Source organism: Trichoderma harzianum (genome assembly GCF_003025095.1).
Source record: "Trichoderma harzianum CBS 226.95 unplaced genomic scaffold M431scaffold_6, whole genome shotgun sequence".
Taxonomy (NCBI): domain Eukaryota; kingdom Fungi; phylum Ascomycota; class Sordariomycetes; order Hypocreales; family Hypocreaceae; genus Trichoderma; species Trichoderma harzianum.
The window spans coordinates 305,706-332,795 of record NW_020209254.1 but is presented as its reverse complement, the minus strand read 5'-3'; the positions used below and the strand labels follow the sequence as shown (position 1 = coordinate 332,795).

Genomic DNA, 27,090 nt, shown 5'->3' with positions numbered 1-27,090 from the left:
CCTTCAGCTATCCTATAATTCCAAAATGCAGAGTACTTTGTACAAATGCCAAACCAGATACGTGTGCTGCGTGAATCCTGTCCCGGCTGCACTCTGATTTTCTACGCCGATGCCTTTACCATCGGTTCCCATGGCCGTGCCAAATTCCAGAGATATATCTCTCCAATTGGCTCGCTTGTTGTGTTCTTTACAACAACGTGTTGAAAGGGGGTCATGGCTGACGACAGTAGCAACGTGTCAACCCAGGGAGAAGCATCTTCCCAGCTAGGCTGCTCACAGAATCGGTCAACCTGTTCTCTAAAGGTGTTCCAATCCGAATGGTCATTTACAACGACTTGAAATCGCACTCCTTGGATATCAACCGTGATGCGCTGCACCATGCTGGGAAACTCATCAGAGCACCCGCTGCTGAGAATCCACGAGTAATCGGTTCTATCGCCGTTGCTTTCCCAGTCGTACCACACCTGCGTTCCCCTTTCTGAAAAGTCGCTCAGCACCAGTCTTGACTGTGCGTCGAAGCTGATTGCGCAGTGTTGTTTCGATATACCCTCGACGCTGGGTAAGACGATATCGCAGGTCCTTGGATCCGTGCCGAGGATGAAGCTGCCTGGCCGTTTAGGCGGTTGTGAGAATGTGAGTTGAATGGCTCGCCCGGGAGCATGGTTTGTGAGGTTGGAGAGACGGGATGTGAGATATGGGTACGAATTTGTGGATGAGATGATGCGGGAGGCGTTTTCGGGGAGATGGGTAGATTTGTCGGCCCAAGAATGATGTGTGGTTGGGACGAGCCAGGCGATGATGTCGTCGGGATGAGATTCCATGGTGAGATGTTTTGAGTTATTAAGAGTGTATAATTATTTGTATGGTGTCAAAAGTGAATGCAGTTGAAATGAAAGTAAGCGCCGTGGTGATACAATATGCCTAAGCAGGTCGTTGGGTGTAAAGAGTGAATCACAAATAAGTGTGTCGTTGCATGCGTATTAAGCCCGTGTTGTAGACGGATGCCGATTTAAAAATGAGAGAAAGCAAGTTGATAAAAAAGAATTTGAGCAAGATTTAAAGACCAAAAGAGAGATAGTTGTACAGAAACAAGATTGAATACAAAGAAAAGCACACATCTAAGGGATTCCAGCCTCGCTACTTATATAGAGACTATCTTACATGCAACATGCAACATGCAAAATCTTCATCTCAGCCCAACAGCCCGACGATCCACGACAAACGCGCTCGTCGCATGGACAACGAGCATCTACTGGCCACGATCTCGTGCTGCCGCGTCGCGAAAACAGCTGACTTGCATGAACTATAAGCAGATGACGCATACTTTTATGTTTTCTGCAGCCCTTTAGTGGTGGCTGGTCGCTGCATCGTGAAAAAAGTGAGGCTTTGGGCAGTAATGAGATTCACGGTGCCGTGGCGGAAGGCTGGGAGCCAATCATTTGCTACTGGATGGCCTAGTTTGGTGCGCGACAGCACGCGAGATGCGCGTTTGGGAATGTCGCGGGTCGCGAATAGTGGTGAAGATTTAATTTTCATGTCTAACATTGGTTTCAGATTTGGGCTGGGAAATCATTGTTGAGGTGCTTCTTGTTTGTGTACTGAAGGAGGTGATACAGGACAAGTTCGAAGCTGCACCAAGCAAACAACAGTCAGTAGCTTGACGTGGACTAATACAAAGAATCGTGCGGCTGCTGCCTGGACTCGGTGACATGAGACGACATTTTGGGAGTCATCAGGAGACTCGATCGACATGTAGTGAGTGCATGAGCATTCAATGGCTGTTGTTTACTTTGTCGAGAACTGCAATTTCATGATGGTTGAACCATGATCAGCTCTTTTGCAGTGGGTGAGTGAAAGAGGTACTTGCGCTGAGGTACCATTACAAATTGCTGCCTCACATTTAGGGCCGCAAAACCAGCTCCTCCAGCGGCCGACCTTCACCCGAACTGGAACCTTTGCGGCATCCGAATGCCTCATCCCACGACATCATCGAAGGCCAATTGAATCGCAAAAATGGCTTCCGACGCAGCTACAGATGCGCGGCGTAAGTGCACCTGCTCTCGCTCACTGCGATGAGCCCCCGAATCTCTATCCGCAGCCGCTGACACAACCGCAGAGGCGACCCGCGAGGAGATGCGCGATGCCAAGCTCCCTCTCGCCTACAGAGACAGCTGCGCTCACCTCCTGATTCCCCTGAACAAGTGCCGAAGAGAGACCTGGTACGCTCCGTGGAGTTGCACGGTATGTTTTCATCCAGCCCGGAGTCGAACGAGCCGCGATATGTGGACGGGGAGAACGTTGGGAGCAAAAGGACAGTCTTTGCTAATTTGTATCGGATGGGGATGTTAGGACGAGAGACACGGCTACGAGAAATGCCAGTACGTCGAGTTCAAGAAGCGGGTGGCCAAGATGAACGAGCTGCGGGAGTCAAAAGAGGGCGCACGAAGCAACTAGGGTGCTGCGAGGACGATGGGACGCCGTGTACATATCATCCATGCATGAGGAACGGGAATAGAAAAATTTCTAAAGGTCCGGATCTTGAATGGTGCACGTGTTTTCTTTTGGTGCTCTGGAAATACAGATATTGAACTTTGAGGGAATGATGTCGGCAATCTCATTTGAACACTCTGAGAGAATGGCGAATGAGGTCAAATGATATCGAGCAGCAAGGATCGACATGAGCTTTTTATTTCTTTTCAAGTCAGACTTCATCCACCAGGTCGCTCTTATTATCTAGCCCAGCCCATTTCGGTTTTCCGTCAGGTATATCCACAACCCGCTGCGGATAGAAAAGGTGGCACATGCATGCAATGTTAGATATCTTGTCCAAACCGAAATTCCGGGGAATTACATACTGGACAGCGAAATTCTTCTTCTGGTCTTCGTTTTGAAATGACAGGAGCGTTGGAAACAACAGGACCATGTTTCGTCCTTCATCCATAATGAGGGTGCCGCAATGAGAGCAGCTCACTTTGCAGGGTAATTCATGTTCTGGTGACTGTGATCCTGAGTTGTAAAAGCGCAGGCTCTCGACACCTTTCTGGAATGCCATATCCGACTTTTGAAATATTGCTGCCCATTGGAAAGGGGCACCTATTACTTGGTATAAGTCTATCTGGGAGCATGATATAATGCAGAGAAGTAAGTGGGCTGATAAGTTAAGGAGATGCTTTACCGTGGATGACTTTACAATCGCCGCAGTGACAGTATTTGGAGGCTAGAGGTTTATCTTGGCTGAGCCAGTATTTTACTCTGCCGCAGTGACAGGCTCCTTCCAGTGCCTTGTTAAAATTCTGGTCAGGCTCTTGGTAAGGTGGCTGCGTTTTCCAGTTTTGGTCCGCCATTTCGAGATGTAGTACAATTGTGGATAGAAAAGACGGTATATAATTTAATATGTCAGGCACTCCTGAGACGTTGATCGTAGAAAAAGGATATTACTGGGCACAAATACTATTCACAGTTGCTCATTGACAAGTTATATTACTATGAGAGTACATGACGTAACAGTTGTGACGATATCATGATGGTTGATCTTCAAGGTCTCGGGTAGATGTAGTGAATGGCAATGGTCATGATGCTTTCGTGTAGCCACACAAAGAATCACCAACAAATGAAATTTAAATACATAACAAGCATAGACACGAGGGAAGTAGAAGTAAAGGTTTCAAACCTTCAGATGACACGCTCAGACTCTGTTGCTCGCACTGGACCGTCTAAGCCAAAAGTGGCTCAAATCCGACTTCCGTGTTTCGACAAGAGGCCATCCGTATTTAAGAAGAAACCACTTGCACGGAGTTAACACGGATTTAAGATCATATGGACTTTATGGAGGAATCTCGAATAGGTAAGTAATTCGTATCTTCACAGAAAAGCTCCAATTTATATCTATTGCATGGGTCTAATCAAGAATGTGCTGCTTTTGGTTCTTTCAGTTGCGCATTCTGGATCTAAGACGGGCTGTCGCTAAAAGCGGGGTGAGATGGAAAAGAATTCCGCGCAGTTGACCCCGCCTTAAAGAAAAAAAAAAGACTGATAGGCGGCGATTTGCATTGGTGCTGTTTATTAGACTGAGAATGGATGTCCGTTACGCAAAAGCGTGTTGGTTGAGTACATACATGTAAACACCACAACTACATCTTGTTCTCGATGCCAAGCTTTGGAGATACCATCAAAATTCTCCCAAAACAGAACAATAATCTTCTCATAAACTAAACTGCGCGACTCGCTGTCTTCGAGCCCCTCTCGGCGGTTTGCCGCCCTCTCGGGGATTTGCCGCAGTCACACCCGCCGGCCGTATCGGCACCGACGCCGGCAATAACCAAAGCTCGATATGGAGCCCTTCCACCCTTCCACCCTTCCAACTGCCAATCCCAGGACTCGGCCTTCTCGTTGGCGGGTTTGAAGATCCCATTTTGTAACTATGAAGCTACTGTGCCGTTACCGATTGTCAAATTTGTCCGCGCAAGACCCACCCCGAGGAGAAGGAGGTGGAAAACGAGGTGCAAGCTGGGTATATAAAGGCAAGAAAAATGAAGCCCACTATGCTTGTCAACAACTCGCTGAGCTTCAAAGTCTTGATACAATCACCTGTTCTTCTTTTCCCTCTTCACTTTCATCTCCTCACACATCAAACTAGACACCATGGCTACTAGCGAGGCGTGCTGCAAGTTGGCTCCGGTCACCGTTGACTACACTCCCAAGGGCAAATACGAGAGGATTGCCGGCATCAACACCTGTAAGATCTGAGCCATCTCTAATGAACCTCAGCCTCAACCTCGACGGCACAAGGGCAGCATTCCTGATACATGACACCTAGACATCGTGGGACCTGAGAATGCCACCAAGGGAATTATCGACATTTACGACATCTTCGGCATCTGGCACCAGACCATCCAGGGCGCTGACCGTCTCTCCGCTCACACTGGATTCGTCGTCCTAGTTCCTGACTTCTTTGACGGCCCGGGTCTGGACATTGACGCCGTTCCCATGGACACTGAGGAGAAGCAGAAAAAGGTGCAGGCCTTCTTTGGCTCCACTGGCAACCCCCAGACCAACCTGGAGAAGCTGCTGGTCCTCCGTAAGGCACTGACGGAGAAGTTCCCGGCCGTGGAGGGCAACTGGGGTCTGTTTGGCCTCTGCTGGGGCGGCAAGCTGGCTGTTTTGGCTTGCGGAGAGGGCAACGAGGGTGTTGGTCGACGATTCAGCGCCAGCGGAACGGCTCATCCTGGGTAAGGTTTTTTTTTTGAGAGAGTGTTCATGAAGGATGTGACATTGTTCGCTAACCAAGTATGTATCATGTAGTCTCATGGATGAGAATGACGCCAAGGTCCAGACAGCTCCTCATCTCTTGCTGGCTTCCAAGGATGAGCCTGCCGACAAGGTTGCTCTGTACAAGGAGATTATGGGCGATAAGATTGAGTCTACTACTTATGAGACTATGCACCACGGATGGATGGGCGCCAGAGCTGACCTGAAGAACGAGGCTAATGTCAAGGAGTATGAGCGCGGTTATAAGCAGGCCGCCGACTTCTTCGCCAAGCACCTTTAGGCGGAGAGAGTTGGTAGTTGGGGCGGTTTCAATATAAAAAAATATGTAAAAGAAAGAATCTGATACCCAAAGTCATCTTTTACTTGTTAATGACGGTGAAATCTCAAACTTATTGCGCCAAGGATAGATGTGTCCCGCCATCCCCTCTAGCATACTGCTTGGCTGCTTGGCAAACGGTCAGATTACGTATGTTTGTACGCCCTAGTGGGGGTTCAGCTGCAGGTTATGGGTTTCAAATACTCCTACTGGACGGAAGAGCACTAGGTACTTGTTTATTCTGTTTGATTCAGGATGAAAACAGGCATAGACAAAAGTTCTGGTCATAGTTCTTGGATAGGGGAAGCTCCCTATTACATACGATTGTGTTTCTGTTTACGGAGTAAGCTGCAACGGAAGGTAGCAACCGAGTACTCAATCTGGTTTTGGTGAAGTCGCTCGTTAGAACACCAGTACGCAGCATCATGGCTGCCGCGCATAGTTTTGCCCAAATAGTATATTGATTCGAGTAACTAGAACATATGTTTTCACAAACTGTGAACCTCTTGTACCTCTATTGGTGCGAGTAACACCACCGCCAGGTGGAACTCAATTGACAAATGATTGACATCAGGCCCTTGCACGATGGTCAGCATTTAGTAACACCCCATGGGGGGATCCGTTTCCAGAATGACACAATGGTTTCCTATTTGGTTTCGTATTTTCCCGTATAGACACGCGTTTATTAATCCGAATGAGCCTCACAGGTTATGAAGCTTACCACTGATGCTTACGCGGACATGCGTTTTTTCACATTTTTGGAATAGTCGCTCCACAATCTTGAAGAAACGCCTAATATAAGCATAATAACCGGTCAACAGAAAAAGAAGCCGCAGGGAAGCATTTTTGAGTTCAAGATCAGCAACAATCTGGTAGAGATTTTCAGGGCGAACGGCTAGCTCATAGCCTCAACTAGTATGAACAACAGCAGGGAAGCTACTAGTAATTAGTCCATCTATCAACAGGGGTTTGGTGATATTTGCCCAACTTATTTCTGCTCAAGAAATTAACATGATTCGTTTTCCAGTACAATTTGATCTCTCGGTTTAAAAGTAAGTTACTACATAGTTCTCTTTGTATGCAATACTATCGGCTACAAATCTAGGTAATCCCTGACAGAAAAGGAATGTAGAAGGTTTGCTATCTATCTCTCACCATTTGTGTCTGTTTTAGAGGACACTCAAACTGCCAAATTGCTCCACGAAATCCAATATTATGCGCGAATCGCATGCTACTCCCCAGATAGGCAGGTCCAAGCCTTTCATAACCAGTGTTCGCCCACCTACATACCTAATTCAAGGATGTGTAGATATATACCCCAGTTTAGCATCCGCCGAAGGACGCAATTCGCAACTCCTCGACGATCAACGGTCTTGGCATGACTTGCGGTGATATATTCGGGTTTCAGGGGTCTGGCATTATGTAAATTATACCAGTTAGAGACCATGTATACTCTTGCTCTGACGTAGTGCCAGCAGACTGTCGCCAGTTTTTGCTCCAACCGGCTGAATGGAGCTGGGATTTGGTCATGATAAGTCGTAGATATTGGCTGAGCCGAGGGCCCGTCTGACCACTCTTTCTAGGACATGGTATTTCCACAAATAGCAGGTAGAATGAACAAACTTAAGCGAGCGATCTATTCAGTATCGGCTCCAATTATCTGTTAGTTATGACGACATTACGAAGAGTGGGTAGATGAGAGGCTCAGGTCTTATTGGAAATCATTGACCCGAGGATATCTCAGGGTGAGTTGATATGAAGGATATAAAAGGCGTTGGCATTCCTGCCGAACAATAGTTGAAAAAGAGATAAATACCAGCCAAGACAGTCTCTGGATCTTTAACTCATCCATACAAGTCCACTTTTCATCTACCATTTCAATATGAAGTTCTCAACGACTCAACTTCTTGCTGCTCTTGGCTTTGCGAGCTATGCAGCAGCCGATTTCCACATCCTGACAGGACCATGCTCTATCGCCCCTGGCTGGGGTGGCAGTCTTGAAGACTACGCCGTTGCTTGTCCTTCCAACTACTACAACTGCAAATGCATGATGGATGGAGATCGTACCGGCCATGTCATTAATGGCGAAACGCCAAAATACGGCATTCACGATACTGGATCCAATTATTTCGAACTTGACGGCATGTGCGGCGTGGGAAACATGAACTTTTATCTGCAGGGCGATGGTACATGGTTGTTCTACATTGCTGGAGGAGACGGCTCCGTGCAAGGCCAGTGCTGGCCTGGCGATAACAGCATCAAGGACTGCAATGAATTCAGCGCTGCCTGCAGTTTGAGCAACATCTTGGTGTGCTATTCATACATTTGCGAACCATGAAAGGGATGAAGGAAATACACGTGGCATAAGGTCAATGTGGATCTCATGAGCTGTTTTGGATATTTGCAAGTGCTCACGATGGAAAATGAGCGTGGGAAGGAACAAGCTGGAATATAGTTTGATTGGTCGGATACGTCATTTCTTACTAATTGTATAAACTGTTGCTTGTTGGAGTTATGCCGTACATATGATTATGAGAATCCATGGAAATGATACATTGCAGTCAGAAAAACAGTCTGGCAATTTGACACATAAAAACTTTGCCCGTTCTGAGATATGTAAGAGAAGGGCTGCCGATATCGGTTCAACCACAATGAGATTTTGTATAAATGCATAGCCCATAACGAAGAAACAAAGATCATGTAATCATTCATCGTTTTGATTCATGCATCCGTTTCCAGAATGAGCTAGTCCTCTGCATCGTAGCATTGCGAAGCATTTTGTGAGCATATTGCTTTAACGCCCTATGTGATTTGATGAACTACAAGGGCTAACTTTACCAAATTTTATGATTAATCAACAAATTAATTTACTTGAATTAAATCCTAGATTAGGTCCGATCGGTAGCGGCCGATCGAACCGAACGTTAGAGACATGAGCCGTGATTGACGGCGGAACCCGCATAGTCCGACAAATCAAATGCGAATCCCTTGAAACGCCCAAAATCCTGGCGACTTCAGACACTATTCTATGTTGGTTGCAGTCTGTGAGTCATTATGACTGATATTCACGCTTTCAGCACACAACCATCGTAGTACATCGGCTTTACTCAAATCGTGGAAATATTGTCATGTTACGGGATTTACTTACCAAAGCGCTTGCATTGTTACCAATATTACTTCGCTGTGCCTAGAGATTATTTGAGGGCCTGTATGAAATATTCCAAGCGCTTGGGAGTTCTGCTTGGAAGCTTGGAAGTTGCTGCCTATTCGTCGAGCTCTCTAGCAAGCTCTATGATAGACTAACCTTGGGCGCTACGGGGCCCCAGGGAGATGTTCATCACTTTTGATTGTGTAAATAATGTGATCAGTCGTTTATTTCTGTAGGTCGATCGTCAAGCCAAGGACTAGCCTCCTGTTCCTAAACATCTAGTCTTTCTGCAGCTGGCATAGCATCATCTACAACTCGGCAGATTTCAACCTCGGCTGGCGCAATATCTTACACTTCAAGATTCGGACGGACTAATTGACCAGATCTTGCGCAAAAGCGGATCCGCCAGTTCCTGACTAACGGACACTCTATTCGACCGATCACTCCATTTTCCTAAAAGCTGGTGACATTTGCAGAAGGTGGAGGTTTCCTAATTAGTTAGTTGTGTCCGCGTCCATGACTCGGCTTCGCCGTCTATGATGCCATTGGCGGACATTCTTCCGTACACTGTTTCATTCATCCTCGGCTTGGAGCGACTATATGTCTACTATTTCGCCTCTTCGCCAAGGAAGAAGACTTTGCCTGTAAAGCTTTCTTCTTCAAATGCTTTTTCAACCATAAATCATTTCACATCCTGTAAACGCTCTACAATCATCATGTCCAAAACAATGCAGGCGTGGCAAGTTGCCGCTCCTGGACCTATCGAGGAGACCTTGAAGCTGCTCGACAATGCAGCGCAGCCAACCGCGCCCCTCCAAAATGGACAAGTTCTTGTCGAAGTTGCCAGCGCAGGCCTTAATCCTGCAGATTACAAAGTGCTCAGGCTGGGCCTCGCGTCCAAAGCGATCACAACCTTCCCTAAAACACTAGGCATGGATCTCAGCGGCCGAGTTGTCTCAGTAGCAGATGATGTTACCGACACTAAGACTGGTGACGTCGTATTAGTTCGATTGGACCCTACCAAGGGCCCTGGGGCGCTCTCTCAATATGTCATCGCCAATCGCGCAGATTATGCAGTTTTGCCGCCAAATTTCGATCTAGATCTCGCTGCCGGTGCGCCGACAACCGCTTTAACAGCATATCAGTCCATCAAGCCATACATCCAAACCGGCTCCAAAGTCTTTATTAATGGTGGATCTGGAGGAGTTGGCACCATTGGCATTCAGATTGCAAAGGCTCTTGGGTGCCACGTCACGGTTTCTTGCTCTACAGCGAAGAAGGAGCTTTGCGAGCGAGTGGGAGCGGATGAGATTATCGACTATAAGACCGGGGACGTCGTGGCGCAATTGAAACAGAACGGCAAAATCTTTGATCACATTGTCGATAACGTCGGCTCTTCATTTTCAGACCTTTACCACCAGGCGAGCCATTACCTTAAGCCAGAGGGAGCCTTTGTACTGGTTGGTGGTCCGGCATCTTTGAGTGGTGTTAAAAACGTCCTGGCGGCGAAATTCCTGCCTTCGTTCTTGGGCGGAGGTAAACACCAATTCGTGCTGTACATGACGAAGAATGACCGTGACGATCTTGCGCAAGTTGCAAAGTGGCTGGCAGACGGAGTGATCAAAACTGTCATTGACTCGACATTTGAGTTTCAAGAGGCTTTGGAAGCCTTTGAGCATCTCAAGAAGGGTTCAAGTGGTGGAAAGGTGATTATCCATGTTTCCAGCAAGGCATAAATAATGGCGCTGGAATTTGCAACGATGCACAAGTCGCTACATTAAACAAACAACGATAACAACGATATTCAAGCCGTAATTTATGGTGGCTACCTATTACCATTAATATTGTCTTTGTCGCTCGGACAATAACAGCGATGGACTAGAACCACTTCGTCTACGGTATTGCTCAGCAACTTTCTACATAAATATTTGCGGATGCAACACAATTGGGATACCTTTGCTGAAAAAGCGAAATGCACGAGAGGTCATTTACTCGCTACAGTCATTATTTATTACTCAATAGACATTTTATAGGCGTTAAATATAGCATACTTTTCGGCTGATTGGAATTTTATCCAGCTCTTCCTCTTCTTTAAACCAGTGGGGTCTAAATATGGAAAGCAGAGCTTTTATTTTCGTCATCGGCTGCTTCTCCAAAAGTTCCCTCATATCCATTCTCCTCAAGATACGCACGGAATCGGGTGTCTTCACTTTCAAGGTCCTTCTCCTTGTCAGGGATCAAGAACCATGTGACAAGAGAGCCAACCATGGCAAATGCGGCGCCGATAAGAAAGACTCCCTGAACTCCCTTTTGCGAATCCGAAAAAGAGTTTTGAATGGGTGTAAAAACTTGGGTCCCAATCGCAGCACCTGCTTTTCCAACGGCAGCGGCAAGACCGAGAAAGTGGCCTCGTACTGGCGTTGGAAAGGATTCAGCTCCGCAGAGAAAAGTGCCAACCTGGGAAGTTTTAGTCTCACTGCGAGCAGGTTCAGATTGTGGATATGGGATATACGTACACCTGGTCCCATTTCTCCAAGGGTGTTGAAGATTCCGTACAAAACGACAAAGAGCGGGAATACACTCGTGATGGGGTTGAGAGCGCCTCCAATGATGAAAGCAAGAATCGACCAGAGGAAGAAACCCAGTGCCATGGTCTGCTTGCGACCAATCTTGTCCATGAGAAGACCGCCAATAAGAGTTCCAGGAAGGTAAAAGCAGTTGAGAACAGTGCCATAGCCGATGTTTTGGACGAGGGTGTTGTTGGGGTTCAGAGTTCCGATGATGGTGGAACCAAAGATTCCGAACGGGTAAGTCTGTTGAACAGAGGTTATTACATCATCATCTTATACTTCCTAATGATATCAAGTTTCACTTACAACAAAATCGTAGAAAAACCATGCCAGAGATGTTCCGAGCATGGGTCTCCAATAGCGCTTAATCACTAGCCAGTATGGAATGTGCGTCTTCATCGCATGCTTCTTATACTGCGATGAGTTGATCAACCGAAGACGGAAGAACAAGAGTCCAACAGGAAGAATGAAACCGAGGCCAAAGGAGACACGCCACACGCCATCGTTGATATGCTGATGGTAGGCTGCGAGGACAATGAGCACGATGACACCGGCCATCACAAATCCCAGATCAATGGCGAAATCAGTAGCGACAGCGACGAGCATGCCACGGCGTCGCCTCACAAAGGCAGTCTCATCCGAAGCTTCGGCACTGCCAGTACCGCACGTGGGATATTCTCCTATTGTCGCGGATCTCATTAGTGACCGAACTTTTTGTTAACGCTTCGAGACATGAGACTCACCTCCAGCTCCGAACCCAGCAACACCACGGCCAACGATCATCATCCAAAACATGCCAGTGGGGGTTTTGCCATGCGCCGCAGTAGCCAGAATAATACCCAAGATTAAAAACAGAGTTGCAAAGAAGATACCAGTCCGGCGACCAAGTTTGTCGATTCCCCAGCCAAAGAACAGCATGCCAAACACTTCACCGATAAGAAACGCGTTGGACAATCTGGTCTTGATGGTCGAGGTGAATGCATCCGGATACAGCTCTGCAAAGAGAGGATTCATGTATCCGATGACCTGTGCATTGTAACCGTCTGAGAAAAGGGCCAAGCCGCCGACAAGTACCATCAAGATTGACGAGATGCGGCTGGCGCGCGATAGAGTGCTTGGCTGAGCAACAACATCTTTGTTGGAGTCGTTGGTTGGCTCAAGGGTTGGCGAAACAGCCACTTCATCGACCTGAGCAGTCTTGGCATCCATCCTTGCTATTTGCTGTAAATAATTTTACCAAGATTTAAAACAGCAAGAACGGAAAAGGGTGTGAGTGAAAGGTTTTGTTCCCCCTCAGTGTCTCAGTGTCTTGTCTCAAGGAAAGTTTGCACCGAACTGGGGACTTATACTTTTATGCAATATAACTTTATATGCGGCAGACGATAACAAGGTTGGTTCGCCGATGAACTCGCCTGTTATCTCTAGACCATGCACGTGAATAGATGCAGCTGCGAATCATTGGTGAACTTTTGCTCGACTCGTATCAAGAGGGCATATAAGCAGTAAATCTTGATAGACCCGTAGTAAAGCGGCGAACCGCTGCTAGAAGCTGATATCATTACGAACGCAAAAGTCCAAATCATCCACTGAGGGGTTCGTGAAGGCGACATACTGAAGCACTCGTGAGCTTTCCGATTCCCACGTGCGTGTGTTGGTGAGAAGTCATTTCCAGCTGCAGGTTTGTCAATCATACCCTTTCTGTCCATCAGGATTCTGGCCATCTGCCTCGCGATTGGTGTTGTATCGCTTCGAGAAGTTGTATCTCGTGCCGATCGGCCGGCAGAGGAACCCACGTGGGCCGAGAATATCGCTTGATTCATCGGGAGGCGCACCGGCAGCCCTCCAGTTTGTCCAGTTTCGGCATGTTAGCCACTTGGTGGGGTGGTCCCGTAATCCACAAGCTTCTCGACGTGGATCCTAGAAGAATGATCTCCATCGGCTAGGGAGAGCATTCCCGTAAGCGATATGCCTAGCTTGGCGGGAAACTTCCGAGTATACGATGCGATGCAAGCCGTTCGTGTAAGAGGAAGGGCGGGTAAAAGAAAGAGGAGGAGTTCGGGGTTACAAAAGAGCTGGTAAGCTCTATGCAGGTCCTGCTACCCATGTCGTTAATCCTTTATCGAGAGTGCACTGCATTACCATGTTGTCAGCTGAACAGGTTACCTTCTTCAAGGCGAATGGTTATCTCATCGTTCGAGATACCCTCAACGATGCCGAGACTGCTGAAGTACAGAAGTGGGCGCAGGAGGTCCACGACTGGACGCCAACTGCCGACTCTCAATTTATGCCCTACGAGGTGAGATGACTTTACCATCATAACTCATGTTACATGTGGTGATTTAGAGACGTATTTACAATAATGAACAGGAGATAAATTCTCGTGGAGAGACGGTTCTCTGCCGTACAGAAAATTACGCGGATAGCCACGAGGGGTTCAATAGACTACTCCGCGGCGAAAGGCTCTTGGGTATTCTGGAGGAGCTTTCAGGAGAGCCCATGTATCTTTTTAAGGAAAAGATTAATTACAAGCTCGCAGGAAGTGGTAGGTGTTTTTGTATTCCTGTGAGAAAGAAGCGAGATGGCTAATTGAAGTAGGTGGATTTGCGCCGCACATTGATGCCGTGGCTTACAATCACATTAAAGATGTGAAGCATCTCACAATCTTGCTTGCTGTTGACAAATCGACTCTGAACAACGGAGGCCTGGAGGTTGTTGATGCTAGCCACAACATGGATATTCCCCTCAACGTTGAAGATCACTGCATCACCGATGAGTGGGTTGACTCTCATGAGTGGAAGCCTGTTGAGCTCGAGCCCGGTAGGTGCAATTGCCTAGCCATGAATGATGATTTCCTACCTATATCGGGCACTGTCTGACATTTTCACCAGGCCAGCTGCTCATTTTTACTTCATACTTGGCTCACCGCAGTGGACCTAACCACAGCAATGAGAACCGCAAAGCGCTCTATGCTACGTATAACCGTGCGAGTGAAGGCGATTTGCATAGGGATTACTACGAGCTGAGGAAGAAAGAGTGGCCTGCCACTCACATGCGTAAGAAGGGAGAGACGTATGAAGATGGAGCTTTGAGATACGCGTTCGGTTCGCCGATGCTGAGCGTTGATGCCGGCCGGCAGCTAGCTTTCTAGATACAAAATTTACAAATAATCTAGCTAGCTCTGGAAGAATATTTACGTAAAGAATTAGTTTGCATTATCCTAGAGATGGTGATGTTTCATATTACCCGATAAAGTAAACGCCATGTGTATTTGGGCTTTACTCAAAAGATGGTTCTTCAAGTTCTCTCAAAGAAGTTCATATAAACCGATTCAAAGCGGACCACTCTTCCAAGTCGATCCCTGGGCTAGATCTTTTGTAACAGGATTTGACCCATCCACGTGCAGACGGCATTGTGCCGAGTGGACGATCCATCCACGTTTTAATGCATGAAGATTGGGGGGTGGAGATATGGAGCGAATACTCCAGTCTCTCACATAGCCGATATAGTGCTTACCCACAGATTATATGTGCATGAATGCCGTATATCTAATGTGTCCCAGTCGTCTGCATACTGGTCACCAAAGCCCAGGCAAGCCTTATTGCCTGTCGTCACTTTCATCATCAAAATGGCCATCCCTGCAACCCTTGAGCCAGAGGCTGTCACCTCTTACATAATTTCCATTCTTCAAGCCTCAGACTACACTCCCTACATCGGCGAGCCAATCTCTCAGCTGCAGCATTCCCTGCAATGTGCTGCGTTAGCCGCCGAGGCATCTCCAGCCGTGGACGAAGCTACACAGGTTGCTGCGCTACTTCATGATGTTGGGCAATTTGCTCCAGCAGATGACTTGATTGTCTCAGCAAGTCTTCCGATTCAAAACTTGGGAGATGCTCCGACTACACAGAGCGTTGGACGTGTCGGCCATGAGACTCTGGGAGCCCGCCTCTTGCTCTCACTAGGCTTCTCAGACAAAGTCGCTCGCCTGGTGGAATCGCACGTAGCAGCCAAACGCTATTTGTGTGCCGTAGACGAGTCTTATAATGACTTGCTCTCAGAAGCAAGCAAAAAGAGCCTATTTTACCAAGGCGGGCCAATGTCTTCAGAAGAAGTAAAGGAATTCAGCTCTGGTCCGTGGTGCCAGGAAATGTGCCAGCTCAGGAAGTGGGATGACGAGGCAAAGGTTGAAGGACTCGTAGTGAGAAATTTGGATAGTTGGAGGGAGGCAATCGAGAGGCAGATTGAGCGAAGATGAGGGATTATATCAGAAGAAATTTTATCTGAAAGATTATTTAACAGTCATTTTCACGCACATTGACCACTAGATGGCATACAGTTACAGTTTTACCAATTTTATTATTTACATACAGCTCGATGCTTTTATTTTAAATACATTCTGGTCGTACAAATATTCAGACTGTGACATCAAACATTGAGCGGCATCAAATAAATTTCCTTTGCGCCAAGCTTCGGATTTACAAGCGGGGTCTTGAGTCAGACTCCTTAAGGTCAAAGCGATCCAGGTTGGAGACCTTTGTCCAAGCAGTGACGAAGTCGTTGACAAACTTCTGGCTGGCATCAGAGCTGCCGTAGACCTCGGAGACGGCACGCAGCTCGGGGTGATGGCCGAAGACAAGGTCAACACGGGTACCAGTCCACTTCTTGGCACCGCTCTTGCGGTCGCTGCCCTCGAAGAGGTCGCCGTCAGAGGGGTTGGCCTTCCAGACGGTTCCCATGTCCAGGAGGTTGACAAAGAAGTCGTTGGTCAGAGTTCCGGGACGGTTGGTGAAGACACCGTGAGTTGATCCGTCAAAGTTGGTACCCAGAACACGTAGACCACCAACAAGAACGGTCAGCTCGGGAACAGAGAGGGTCAGAAGGTGTGCCCTGTCAACGAGGAAGTGCTCCAGCTTGACTCTTGGAGTCGACTTGCCGTAGTTGCGGAAGCCATCAGCAAAGGGCTCGAGGTGGCCAACTGACTCGACATCAGTCTGCTCCTGAGTAGCGTCGTTACGACCAGGAGTAAAGGGGACAGTGATGTTGTGTCCTGCATCCTTGGCAGCCTTCTCAATAGCAGCAGCTCCCGCCAGGACAATCAGGTCAGCAAGAGAAACCTTCTTGCCGCTCTGAGAGCCGTTGAAGTTCTGCTGAATCTTTTCCAGAGCCTGCAGAACCTCGGCCAGCTGAGGAGGGTTGTTCACCTTCCAGTCCTTTTGGGGTGACAGGCGGATACGAGCACCATTGGCACCACCACGCTTGTCGCTACCTCGGAAGGTCGAGGCAGAAGCCCATGCGGTGGAAACAAGCTTGGATGGTGACACGCCGGATGCCAAGATCTGGCTCTTGAGCGTGGCAATGTCGCTGTCGTTGATGAGAGTGTAGTTGACAGCGGGGATGGGATCTTGCCAGGAGAATTCCTCCTTGGGGACTTCAGGGCCAACGTATCGGCTGAGAGGTCCCATGTCACGGTGCGTCAGCTTGAACCAAGCCTTGGCAAAAGCTTCAGCGAACTGATCTTGGTTCTCCAAGAAACGGCGAGAGATCTTCTCGTACTCAGGGTCAAAGCGCAGAGCCAGATCCGTGGTCAACATGGTAGGTAGCAGCTTCTTGGAAGAATCAAAAGCGTGGGGAATGATGGGATCAGCGTTCTTAGCAACCCACTGCTTGGCACCGGCAGGGCTTGTGGTGAGCTCCCATTCAAACTTGAAGAGGTACTCGAAGAACTGGTTGCTCCACTGAGTTGGTGTCTTGGTCCAGGTAACCTCAAGACCACTGGTAATGGCATCAGGACCCTTTCCAGAGTTGAAGGAGCTGACCCAGCCGAGACCTTGGTTCTCGAGCGGAGCACCGGCGGGCTCAGTGCCAACATGGCTTGCAGGACCGGCACCGTGAGTCTTACCGAAGGTGTGGCCACCAGCAATAAGAGCGACAGTCTCCTCATCATTCATGGCCATGCGGGCAAAAGTGACACGGATGTCCCGAGCGGCAGCCAAAATATCGGCACTACCATCAGGGCCCTCTGGGTTGACGTAAATCAGACCCATGTGTACCTATACGCGTTGTATCGTCAGCTAAATGTTTTCTGTGGCTAAACCCAGATAGAAATAAAAGAAGAGAAAACATACAGCACCGAGGGGAGACTCCAGGTCGCGAGAGTGGATATCTTTGTGCTTCTTTTCGTCGGAGATGAGGACGCCGTGGCCTGCGCCGGCAGGGTCATTAGGGCCTGCAAAACCGTGGGAATATCGAACATCGTTGCCGAGCCATGTGGTTTCGCCACCCCAGTAGACAGACTCATCGGCTTCCCAGGTGTCTGAACGGCCACCGGCAAAACCAAGCGTCTTGAATCCCATGGACTCGAGAGCAACGTTGCCGGACAAGATGAAGAGATCGGCCCATGAGAGCTTGTTGCCATACTTTTGCTTGATGGGCCACAGCAGACGACGGCCTTTGTCCAAGCTCACGTTGTCCGGCCAGCTGTTAAGTGGTGCGAATCGTTGTTGGCCCTGTTACATGGAAAATCAGGTCAGCTACATATGTCCAAAGTGTTGGTCGAAATAATAACATTCAAGGGTGCTTACCTGGCCACCACCACCGCGACCATCAAAGACACGGTATGTACCAGCGCTGTGCCACGCCAGACGAACAAACAGACCTCCGTAGTGACCGAAATCAGCGGGCCACCAGTCTTGGGAATCAGTCATAAGAGCTGTGAGGTCCTTCTTGACAGCAGCATAGTCAAGAGACTTGAAAGCAGTGGGATAGTCAAAGTCGGCTCCAAGGGGGTTCGTCACATTTGTGTGCTGGCGAAGAATGTTGAGCTTGAGAGACTCGGGCCACCAATCCTTGTTTCTGGTTCCGCCGCCCGCGGCGTTGACGTGGTTCACAGGACACTTGCCGGCGTCGCCCATTTTTGCTGTCTGTAATTGGTATCAAACGAAGAGGGATTGACAACAGTAGAGGGTACAGTATAAAGCAAGCTTGTCACTTCCAGAAGCAAAACTTGTCGAGACTACTGAAGAAGGTTGTGAAGAAGAAAGAAACAGAAAGTGTAAGAGACGAGAGAAAGGCAAAAAAGAGGAGACCAGATCATATAAAACGCCAAGCAAAGAGGAGAGAATTGGAGAGGGGTTGCGGACAACCCCGCGTTCTCTCACGGCCAAATCGCATGTCATCGGGCTTCCGACATGTCGCGATTGCGCTGCTCTCAATCCTCATCTGGATCTGCGGTGAAACACTATTGGCGGCGGTTGTGTCATCGCCTGCTTGTCTGACGAACCGCCGCCTCGCAATTTCAAAGGCCCACGTCCTTTCTAGCTCTGGGCCGGCATCCAAGTGGACAAGCGGGGTTCATGGTGGAGGGGAAGTTTAAAGATGGGGGCAACTTTGTTCGCGGATTGGCCACTCAGTCTGGCTTCGGATGCTACTATCCGAGCTTTCGCGCGTTACAGAGCAGCTTGGCCGTTGGTGAGCTCTCGGTACTTTGTGTTCTAATGTAGGTAGCTAGCCCGAGTTGGTATTACCGAGCGATACTTGTGTCCAGTGCTTATAGCTGCTCGGCATTGTTAGCCCAAAGGGTACATTTGCTGCAGAGACATAATGAGCAATAGACTACACTAGGTCGGATATTTGAGCAGCCGAGTGTGTCCTCTTCCAGTAGTTGTCAGCGACTCAGTACATCCGGAGGAGCACCCTCCGCGAGCAGTTGGATATTCGGGCTTTCATTCTCCGCTTAGATATAAATTCGACATAATTGGCCGAAGTTCATTCGTTTATTAACGAGACAGCTTTGATGGATTCTGTGCGTATATAATATTCTTGAGTTGCTACAAAAGGGGGCATAGTATTATATGTGATGCGTTTTTACTGGCCTTTGAGACAACTTTTGCGCTACATATGACCTTGTATTAAATGATATCGCAACTTACTTCAAAGCCTGCAAGCGGCACAATATTCATTCATAAGGGCATTGCGCCATCTGCTCACAGCTATTTTTATACATTCTCGCCATTCACGGATTCTTGTATCCTGCGATGCCCGCCATGTGACGAACCATACACACTTCGGTCTAAGAGCCATGATGCTAAAACTTGCATGTAAGCATGCATGCAAACAATTAGCACCGCGATGACAATGCATGCAGTTTTGCGCATGTAAGGGTCCACTGATTGCCGCTCTAGATATAATAGCAAAGTCTATACACATGCATTTACAAAACATTTGCCGATTTTACAATTGCCATCAGCACTCCCTCTCTGGCTCTCATCTAATTCCCCAAGTTGTTCAATATGGCTTTGCATCTTGCTTAGGTGGTAAAATTGGTCCACATAACTGTCCCACATGTGTTCTATTGCCCTGTTCGGGACAAATACAGAGCCTAGGCGTCAAGGGCGGTGCGCGCGCATCCCAGCCGCCAGCGGCTGAGAGTCGATCAAGTGGGTTTCAAATCAGTGCTTCATACACTCTCGATATAATTGAACGAAGATTTCTCGAATTACACGTCTAGAGCCATAAAATATCTCTATGAGAATCTGCAAGTTGCCATGTTTATAATAAGAATGAGAGATTCACTTCACCTTCGTCAACAAAGACTACATGCATGTCAATTGTACTGAGTGGCTAGTACGATTTTACTGGAGCAACTGCTGTGTGTCAGTTCATTTCAATTTGAACTCGAGTCTAAGAGCCACGTTATTGAGTAATTCTGCATGAGTATCTTTAAAAGAATCCGCGTCACTTTGACACTATTCTTTTTCTTTTTTCTTTTTTTCTTCTTCCAATATAAAGATAAGCAGATCTTTCCACCATTATTGTATTACAATCGAGAAAACTAGAAGCGCTAAATCTGACATCTTACCAAGTATACATAGAGAGACTCTAATCAGCTCAAAGTGTAGTTCGTAACAAGTATACTTGGTGCAATAATGATTTAAAGGCCTCTATTTACCAGGGCATATTTCGTGGCTCATTTCTCTTTGTCTCGCACTGTTGCTTTCCTAGGTAGTGGAGGAATAATGTTCAGGTGTAACACAGTCGTGTTACCCTATATAAGCTTTTCTCTTTAAAATTTGGCGGACTTTGTTCGTCCACGATCATTTAAGTCGACTCTTTTAAGGAGAGAACTAGAGAAAAAGAAAACAATTCAATCACATACAGGGGTAAAAGACCTTAAAGATAGATGTACTTAGAGTTCTTGTTGTCTACATGGAGCTGATGATCCTTCTTCACGTGATTAAACTGCTTGGCTTTGGACTATTCTGCGAGTCTGCATGAACGACTCCTCCTCACATCACTCTCTAGTCACATGTTACTGTGCACCAAAGCAACCGCCGTAATAAGCGGAAAATGCTTCTAGATCACCTGCTTCTTCTTCTGCTAGACATCGTTACTGCAACTCTGGTTGTTGGAATACTTGTGGCAGGATATTTCACACTCGATAAATCACAATTCGATCAAAGATCTTTCCCTGGATCCATATTCAGCCTGACGCGCTATTATCTGACTGACCCTTGCCGGCCTCATAGGGATGGTGGCCTTCCCCATGGCGGTTGCATCCGCCTGGTGCGGATCAACTCAACTGCAGATGCAGATATTGTTTTGTCTTGGAGTGTGTTTCCCTTGGTCGCAGCCCCTGCATACCACGCATTGAGCTACACTTGGGGGTTTGCTCGCGGAGTACCTGAGCATGAAGATCCAGTGTTCCGCTATAAAGGTCAGCATGGCGTTCCAACGTCCATGCCTAAGAATCTTTTTCTGGCCTTGAATCGCATTATCAAGCTAGATGAAGGGACATATTATTGGATTGACTCCCTATGTATTGACCAGGACAATACGAGAGAGCGTAGTGAGCAGGTATCTATGATGAAGGAGATTTACGAACATGCTGCGGTCGTTGATGTCTGGCTTGGACCAACTACAGACTCTGAAGCCAAAGCCCTTGATCTCGTGTTAGGCGATCTATCTACCATGGCACAAACGTATGGAACCGCATGGACTCCTGGGGCAAACGCATCAAGAAGCCTCTTCGTGCAGTATCCACAACATTTGCTATCAAAAGATGAATGGGATACGCTGATCAGTTTTATGTCGCGACGATGGTTTCACCGACTCTGGACACTGCAAGAGTTCGCCTTGGCAAAAAAGATCAGGATCCTTTGTGGAGATCATTTCATAAACCCAGATGACCTTCATAATGCAGCATTGTTTCTGCAAACCCTTGGACTTACAATGGAATTGCAATATGGAAATAACGGGACTGCTGGTACAGCAGTAATGCAGCAGAGCATATTAAGGGCATGCCTGGGAGATATGAATCAACTCATGAAGTTTGTTTCTCAGATACCAGGAGTGGCTAGCGGTGAACACAGCGTGCCGGACTATGAATCTGTTTTGGCCTGGGTTTTCTGGCGCAGTGCAAATACCTATGCTACAGACCCAAGAGACTTTGTTTATGGAATTCTTGGCTTGGCAGAAGCAATCATGGAGCGCTTGTCTAACACGACCAATGATGTTGATTCATCCATAATCTCATACAACCCAATTGTTCCAGACTACAGTCTTTCAACTGCCGACGTTTTCCGAGCTTTCATTCTTCGTCTCATGCACAGTAAATTGGGTATTAGAGCAGTTGCGCTCATCACTCCTGGAGTGCAAACAGGCGACAGGCCCGGGTATCAGCTTCAACGCCGAAGTGTTCCATCTTGGGTGGATATCGAGCACGAATTACCTTCATGGGTTCCAAATTTGGCCAACCGGGAACAATTTTCATTATCTAATGGTGGTGCTCTTTTCCTGAATAGTTCCAAGAGCGATTTCAACATTCATGGCTCAGCTGTGGCCGTACAGACGCAACGCTTCCACGTCAAGGGCAATAACCTTCATGTGTTTGGTCGAAAGTTGGGTATTTCAAGAGGGTCTTCAAGGTTCCCTTCAGCCCTAGAGTGGGCACCGTGTGCTACCTTTTTAATGAACGTTTTTGCCCCCCTAAGCCTATTAGCATCAAAATATCCTATCCGTTGCGAGGATAAAGACCTATCTTCCAAACAATTGTCGCCTGTTGAAGTATTCCTGTCTTGTATCTCTTTGGGATCTTGGCACCCTGGCAATAAGTTCACATCTCTCAATGGTCCATCTTTGCCGGTGTGGAAAGTTGAGAGATTCATTGTAGACGGCATATCCCAGTATTTGTGCGTGCAGCTGGCGTCCGCTGCTGGAAATGAAACTGTTGACTACGTCCTTACTCAAGATACCTATGATATCATCTCGCGTGCACAGTCAATAAAGGGAATCGACGAAATGTACCTTTATGAGGCTTATAAGCGTTTAAAGATGCCATCACGAATATTTGACAAACACGACTTCCTCAGTTGTGTCCGTGACATGGATGATGCAACCGACTTTTCACAAACTTGTTCACATCTTATTCGTCAATTTCATTGGGCAAGAGGAAGGGCTGTGTTTGCGATGCAGTTGGACGATGAGTACGTCAGACGATTCTTCACTTGTTCTGGAGCCAGCGACCGGCAAGAAGTAACGAAGATGCTTCTTGGGCTTGGCCCCGAGAGAATGGGAAAAGAAGACGAGGTATGGGCAATTCAGGGGTCAGAATGGCCATTTTTGCTCCGTCCTCTCTACATCGATAAAGACAGAAAGCTGCCTATGATGGATATACCATTTGAGGAAAAGAAAGGAGGTTGGTGGAGTCAAACAGATAAGAGCCTTCATGCGATTAAGGTATATGAATTGATAGGAGAAGTGTATGTCCACGGTATCATGCATGGTGAGCTCTTTGATCACGAAAATGATATATTCGATTTTGAGGAGATTGTTATACGTTAAATAGCGAGCTTTTTCTTGTCATTAACAACAGTATCAAAGAGCATTGGGCGTTCATCAGGTTCTCTATAGCAAATGATTGCCCCGTGTCTGCAAGGTGGTAGAAAGTACATATATTGAAGTAGTTTATGAGATACTGATGTCACTTATATGGTACATTTATAACTGATAATGATTGAACTTGATGCTTTCTACGCGAATTGTGCCATTGATTGCGCCCTCGAAGCTCCCTAGCTGGGAGATTGGCAGTTTTCAGCCCATAAGCTGGGACTTCAAGCATCCAGACGGTACAGAAGAGTACCGAATCCGAGCTGGTCATAGCCGCCGCTGTTCGGGCCATAGTCTCCGCCACCACCCTCGGCTCCGCTTCCGTTGGTCACAACTAGGTCACGATACTGCTTCGACCAGGTTGCGTTCAAACCTTTGAGGGATCCGTAATGGCCATAGATCAGTTCCCAGATTGGGCGGATATCACCACGACTGTTGTTACTGATGACACTTTGAGTCACATCACTGTTGACATAAGTGGTGTAAGGAACGTCGAAGCCGAGGTTGTACTTGGCTGCGTATTCCGCCCTAACCATTGTTAGCCTTGCTTCATGCTGTGACTTAACGTAGAGATCGAGACAAATGTTCTTACCCTGCTAAGATTCTGTTGGATAGGTAGCCAAACAAGTCATTTCACTGATTGTAAGCTTGCTGAGCAAGCACTCCCAGGAGCGCAAAATCTAGCATGGCATGCCCCTGGTCCCTCCCAGCTTCTTGGTTTTGCCCTAGGATTTTGCTGCTCCCCGACTCAGTGTATGTAACCCAAATGGTCTTCTCAATAGCCCCATTACCCGCACCACTCTTGAAGTAGTTGACGGCTTCGTTTGCCATGGTGGCATTGTCGGACAAAACACCAATAGCATACATGGTGCAGAGGTTCGCCAGGTCCCAGTTGGCCCAGTAGTGATCGATCTTGGCACCATTGTGGTTGACTATGAAGTCATGGTTCATAGGATAGAACACATTTTTAAGCATAGTATTCATGGCAGCAAGACCCGTCCAGCCAGAGTAGCCACGAAGGATCTCGGCCGCATTAGCCAGCTGGTATCCATAGATGCCGCTGGCGAGGAACTTGTCAGAGGTACCGTCGATGAAGGTGAGAGTGCTACTCCAAGCATCCAGTGTCTTCGCTGCAGCCGTGGCGTATGCCGTGTCCCCTGTGACTTTCCAGTAGATGGCGTTGGCGTACGCAGAAGCTGCGTCACGATACAAGCTGGCATAATTCTCAGGCGAACCCGTGCCTCGATAGACGGTGGGCTTCGGGCTGGGCACATAGCCGGAGTTGGCATGAGCCACCAACTTGTTCCAACCCGCATACCACGGATTTGTCTTCGCGTTAACCTTCGATTTAATACGGGTAAAGTCTGCTTCGGTGTGGAGGAGACCCGGGTGAACAAAACTAGCGCGTGAATCAAGGGGTTGGGAATCGATAGTAGACGAAGGCGCCGCTTGAGAGAGATCGAATAGCGCGAAGCTACAGAGCAACGCCGCAACAAGTGAAGGTGCCATGTTCAAGGTTGTGAGAAGCGGAGAAACTTTTGCTAAATTGCAGAACGCACTGGCTCACGGGCGTCCAGAAATCCATTCCATTCAAAGATTTTTGTTTCATTTATACTTCTGCTTCATGACAACCATTCTTCGTCGACTGTAGGGTTTAATTACAGCTCGTACCTGGGCTGAGCGGATGCAACCCAAGGGTCAGTCTAAAACCACACGCGTCAACTCATCACCAGCCGTGATGAGCTCCAAGAAAACCCTGTAATCAGTATCGGAGTGAGTTTCGGACCGCAGAAACTTACAGATGAGCACCCCGGATTACCCCGGACTACCCCGCGAAAAAACCAAAGAAACAGGAGAGCATTATGGGGTAAACGACGAGGGTTTCTCGTGGGGTATGCAGTTTTGCGGCTGGATCAAACCTCCTATTGCAGCGGCAATACGTCCCTTGCTGCTATTGCTCAATTGCCGGGCCGAAATGGAGCTGCTGGTCATTCGACGCCTGATGCCGGGAATTGCTCCGGGACTTGACCCGGAGGCCGGCGCGCTATATTTGCGCTTATGTATGTTGAAAGAGGGGGCCAATGTGGAGAAAAGAGGTTAAACAACACGGAAAGTCGGTATCCAGCGTTTTGGCGTACGGGGATCTTGGCTTAGTGAAGGTCGAGAGATTGATTGAACATGACAATGTTGTCATTAATATTACCCCTGCCTCCGGTCGTTTGGGGTTCGCTTTCCTCTTGCATATGAGCACTCTCTTCAACATCTCGCATGTGGTGATAGATCTTCAATCTCTCCACAAGCATCAAGATGGTTCTGTTTGGGTCGAGCTTTGGCTCGGTGGTAACGGCATTTGGGCTGTTGGTCAACATTGTCGCTGCCACTGGGCCGCTGAACGGGCTTCCAATACTCAATGGACCTGTGCCGGTTGTCCCCCAAGTCCTTGGATCCAAAAAGCATGTCGGCGATTTCGTACATCCCGGACTCTGGCATACTCATGACGATCTCGAGCGCATCCGATTGGGGGTAGCGAAGGGTCAAGAGCCATGGAAATCAGCATACGAGAAATTCAGTGCAGATTCCTTCTCCCAGGCCTCTGTAAGTCGGACATACTCGCAGTCTTGGACCTCCATGAAGCTGATTTTCAATCTCAGTACACTATGCAAGGCCCAAAAAGCGTCATCTGCCGCGGTGGATGTAGCAATAACTACACGACTTTTAGTAACGATGTGCGCGCGGCTTACCAGAATGCACTAATGTGGTATATCACGAAGAATCAGAGCCACTGGGATCGATCAACCACAATTCTGGATGCTTGGGGCACGAATCTGACCTCGATCATTGGCACTGACACCTCTCTTCTCGTCGGACTTGAAGGAGACATGTTTGCGAATGCAGCAGAGATCATGCGATGGGAAGGAGGCTGGATCGAGGCCGGGGCGAAAGCTTCAGGTGGAAGCGGATTCTCGAACCAACTGTACTGGCTATTCGCACGACAATCCGTCATTATTGGCCAGGCAAATTATGGCATGGTTAGCATTAAGGCACTGCTATCTTTTGCCGTTTACTTAGACGACGTGACGCTGGTGAGCTTCGACCTCCCAACCACAGGCGAGATGCAATGTCCGTGACTTACTAACAGGAATAGTACAATTACGCTGTGTACGCCTTTCAGAACGATCTCTGTGCCGGAATATATGGCAATTTCCAGCCAGAAACGGGACAAGGTGCAGAAACTGGCCGCGACCAAGGCCATGCACAAGGCGCCCTAGGCTGGACTGCAGAGGCGGCTAGAATCATGCAGTCTCAGGGAACAGATGTGTACTCACTTGGAGACAATCTTCTACTCAAGGCTGCAGAATACACAGCTAAATACAACTTGGGATACGATGTGCCCTACGACCCCAAATTTTACCGATGCGAGGCAATTCTGATCAATGGGCCGTGGGCTGTGCCATCCAACATCAGTCGGGGAGTCGCCAAGCCACCCCCCAAAGTTTGGGATGTAAGTTGTTTTTTCGAATACATACAATTTTAAGACTTGTGTTGACCTTGATACAGATTTTGTACTACCAATATGTTGTCAAACGAGGACTTCGCGCTCCTTATACGACCAAGATGAAGGTCACGATCAATGGCCTCGGGGGTGAAGGCAACCGTAAGTATATTCGACACTGGCCGTCAAAAAACTTTGGCTAACTTCAAAAAACAGCCGGCACAACCAGCCCCGGTGACCATCCGAGCTGGGGCGATTTGATTTGGTCCTATAACAAGAAGGGTCAGTTCCTTAATGACAATGGCAGGACTATCTGGGGAGGTGGCGAAATTGGGCCAAATGGAAAAGGCATGATCAACTCAGCTTGAACACAATAGTTGGCTGCGTAATAGAATAGTGATGGATCTAATAAACA

General features: G+C 47.9%; 12 protein-coding genes across 12 annotated transcripts; 7 read left to right on the top strand and 5 right to left on the bottom strand.

The window, feature by feature from the left end:
* Nucleotides 1-101: 101 nt before the first annotated feature.
* Nucleotides 102-821, bottom strand: M431DRAFT_84878 (hypothetical protein; the record flags this gene model as incomplete). Its single annotated transcript, XM_024923483.1, has 1 exon — nt 102-821. The coding sequence occupies one exon, from the start codon at nt 819-821 to the stop codon at nt 102-104; it is 720 nt and encodes a 239-aa protein (XP_024774205.1).
* Nucleotides 822-2,013: 1,192 nt separating this feature from the next.
* Nucleotides 2,014-2,454, top strand: M431DRAFT_84928 (hypothetical protein; the record flags this gene model as incomplete). Its single annotated transcript, XM_024923490.1, has 3 exons — nt 2,014-2,044; nt 2,117-2,241; nt 2,350-2,454. 3 exons carry the CDS (start codon nt 2,014-2,016, stop codon nt 2,452-2,454), a joined length of 261 nt encoding a protein of 86 aa, XP_024774204.1.
* A 247-nt stretch (nt 2,455-2,701) lies between these two features.
* M431DRAFT_115200 (hypothetical protein) lies at nt 2,702-3,381 on the bottom strand (the record flags this gene model as incomplete). The annotated part of the gene is made up of 2 exons (XM_024911926.1): nt 3,176-3,381; nt 2,702-3,093 (listed from the first exon to the last, which is right to left on the bottom strand). Exons 1-2 carry the CDS (start codon nt 3,342-3,344, stop codon nt 2,702-2,704), a joined length of 561 nt encoding a protein of 186 aa, XP_024774203.1. The 5' UTR covers nt 3,345-3,381.
* A 776-nt stretch (nt 3,382-4,157) lies between these two features.
* M431DRAFT_16501 (hypothetical protein) lies at nt 4,158-5,608 on the top strand. Its single transcript, XM_024913003.1, has 3 exons — nt 4,158-4,735; nt 4,817-5,228; nt 5,302-5,608. Exons 1-3 carry the CDS (start codon nt 4,642-4,644, stop codon nt 5,546-5,548), a joined length of 753 nt encoding a protein of 250 aa, XP_024774202.1. The 5' UTR covers nt 4,158-4,641; the 3' UTR covers nt 5,549-5,608.
* A 1,858-nt stretch (nt 5,609-7,466) lies between these two features.
* On the top strand, nt 7,467-8,058 carry M431DRAFT_142486 (hypothetical protein; the record flags this gene model as incomplete). The annotated part of the gene is made up of 1 exon (XM_024912644.1): nt 7,467-8,058. One exon carries the CDS (start codon nt 7,467-7,469, stop codon nt 7,920-7,922), a length of 456 nt encoding a protein of 151 aa, XP_024774201.1. The 3' UTR covers nt 7,923-8,058.
* Nucleotides 8,059-9,448: 1,390 nt separating this feature from the next.
* M431DRAFT_142482 (hypothetical protein) lies at nt 9,449-10,624 on the top strand (the record flags this gene model as incomplete). The annotated part of the gene is made up of 1 exon (XM_024912643.1): nt 9,449-10,624. The coding sequence occupies one exon, from the start codon at nt 9,449-9,451 to the stop codon at nt 10,466-10,468; it is 1,020 nt and encodes a 339-aa protein (XP_024774200.1). The 3' UTR covers nt 10,469-10,624.
* Nucleotides 10,625-10,838: 214 nt separating this feature from the next.
* M431DRAFT_85982 (hypothetical protein) lies at nt 10,839-12,379 on the bottom strand (the record flags this gene model as incomplete). The annotated part of the gene is made up of 4 exons (XM_024923624.1): nt 10,839-11,189; nt 11,249-11,545; nt 11,609-11,982; nt 12,046-12,379. The coding sequence occupies 4 exons, from the start codon at nt 12,377-12,379 to the stop codon at nt 10,839-10,841; spliced, it is 1,356 nt and encodes a 451-aa protein (XP_024774199.1).
* A 1,033-nt stretch (nt 12,380-13,412) lies between these two features.
* Nucleotides 13,413-15,554, top strand: M431DRAFT_519838 (hypothetical protein; the record flags this gene model as incomplete). Its single annotated transcript, XM_024920404.1, has 5 exons — nt 13,413-13,598; nt 13,670-13,844; nt 13,898-14,119; nt 14,191-14,420; nt 14,886-15,554. Exons 1-5 carry the CDS (start codon nt 13,443-13,445, stop codon nt 15,552-15,554), a joined length of 1,452 nt encoding a protein of 483 aa, XP_024774198.1. The 5' UTR covers nt 13,413-13,442.
* A 220-nt stretch (nt 15,555-15,774) lies between these two features.
* M431DRAFT_5187 (hypothetical protein) lies at nt 15,775-18,210 on the bottom strand (the record flags this gene model as incomplete). Its single annotated transcript, XM_024920372.1, has 3 exons — nt 15,775-17,349; nt 17,425-17,805; nt 17,881-18,210. 3 exons carry the CDS (start codon nt 18,208-18,210, stop codon nt 15,775-15,777), a joined length of 2,286 nt encoding a protein of 761 aa, XP_024774197.1.
* A 2,434-nt stretch (nt 18,211-20,644) lies between these two features.
* M431DRAFT_84690 (hypothetical protein) lies at nt 20,645-21,247 on the top strand (the record flags this gene model as incomplete). The annotated part of the gene is made up of 1 exon (XM_024923462.1): nt 20,645-21,247. A coding segment is annotated over one exon (603 nt), but the record flags the coding sequence as incomplete, so codon positions are not given.
* A 2,132-nt stretch (nt 21,248-23,379) lies between these two features.
* On the bottom strand, nt 23,380-24,772 carry M431DRAFT_16494 (hypothetical protein). The gene is made up of 2 exons (XM_024913002.1): nt 23,820-24,772; nt 23,380-23,710 (listed from the first exon to the last, which is right to left on the bottom strand). The coding sequence occupies exons 1-2, from the start codon at nt 24,689-24,691 to the stop codon at nt 23,407-23,409; spliced, it is 1,176 nt and encodes a 391-aa protein (XP_024774195.1). The 5' UTR covers nt 24,692-24,772; the 3' UTR covers nt 23,380-23,406.
* A 717-nt stretch (nt 24,773-25,489) lies between these two features.
* On the top strand, nt 25,490-27,043 carry M431DRAFT_481744 (hypothetical protein; the record flags this gene model as incomplete). The annotated part of the gene is made up of 5 exons (XM_024915981.1): nt 25,490-25,777; nt 25,834-26,265; nt 26,328-26,684; nt 26,741-26,837; nt 26,892-27,043. The coding sequence occupies 5 exons, from the start codon at nt 25,490-25,492 to the stop codon at nt 27,041-27,043; spliced, it is 1,326 nt and encodes a 441-aa protein (XP_024774194.1).
* Nucleotides 27,044-27,090: the final 47 nt, after the last annotated feature.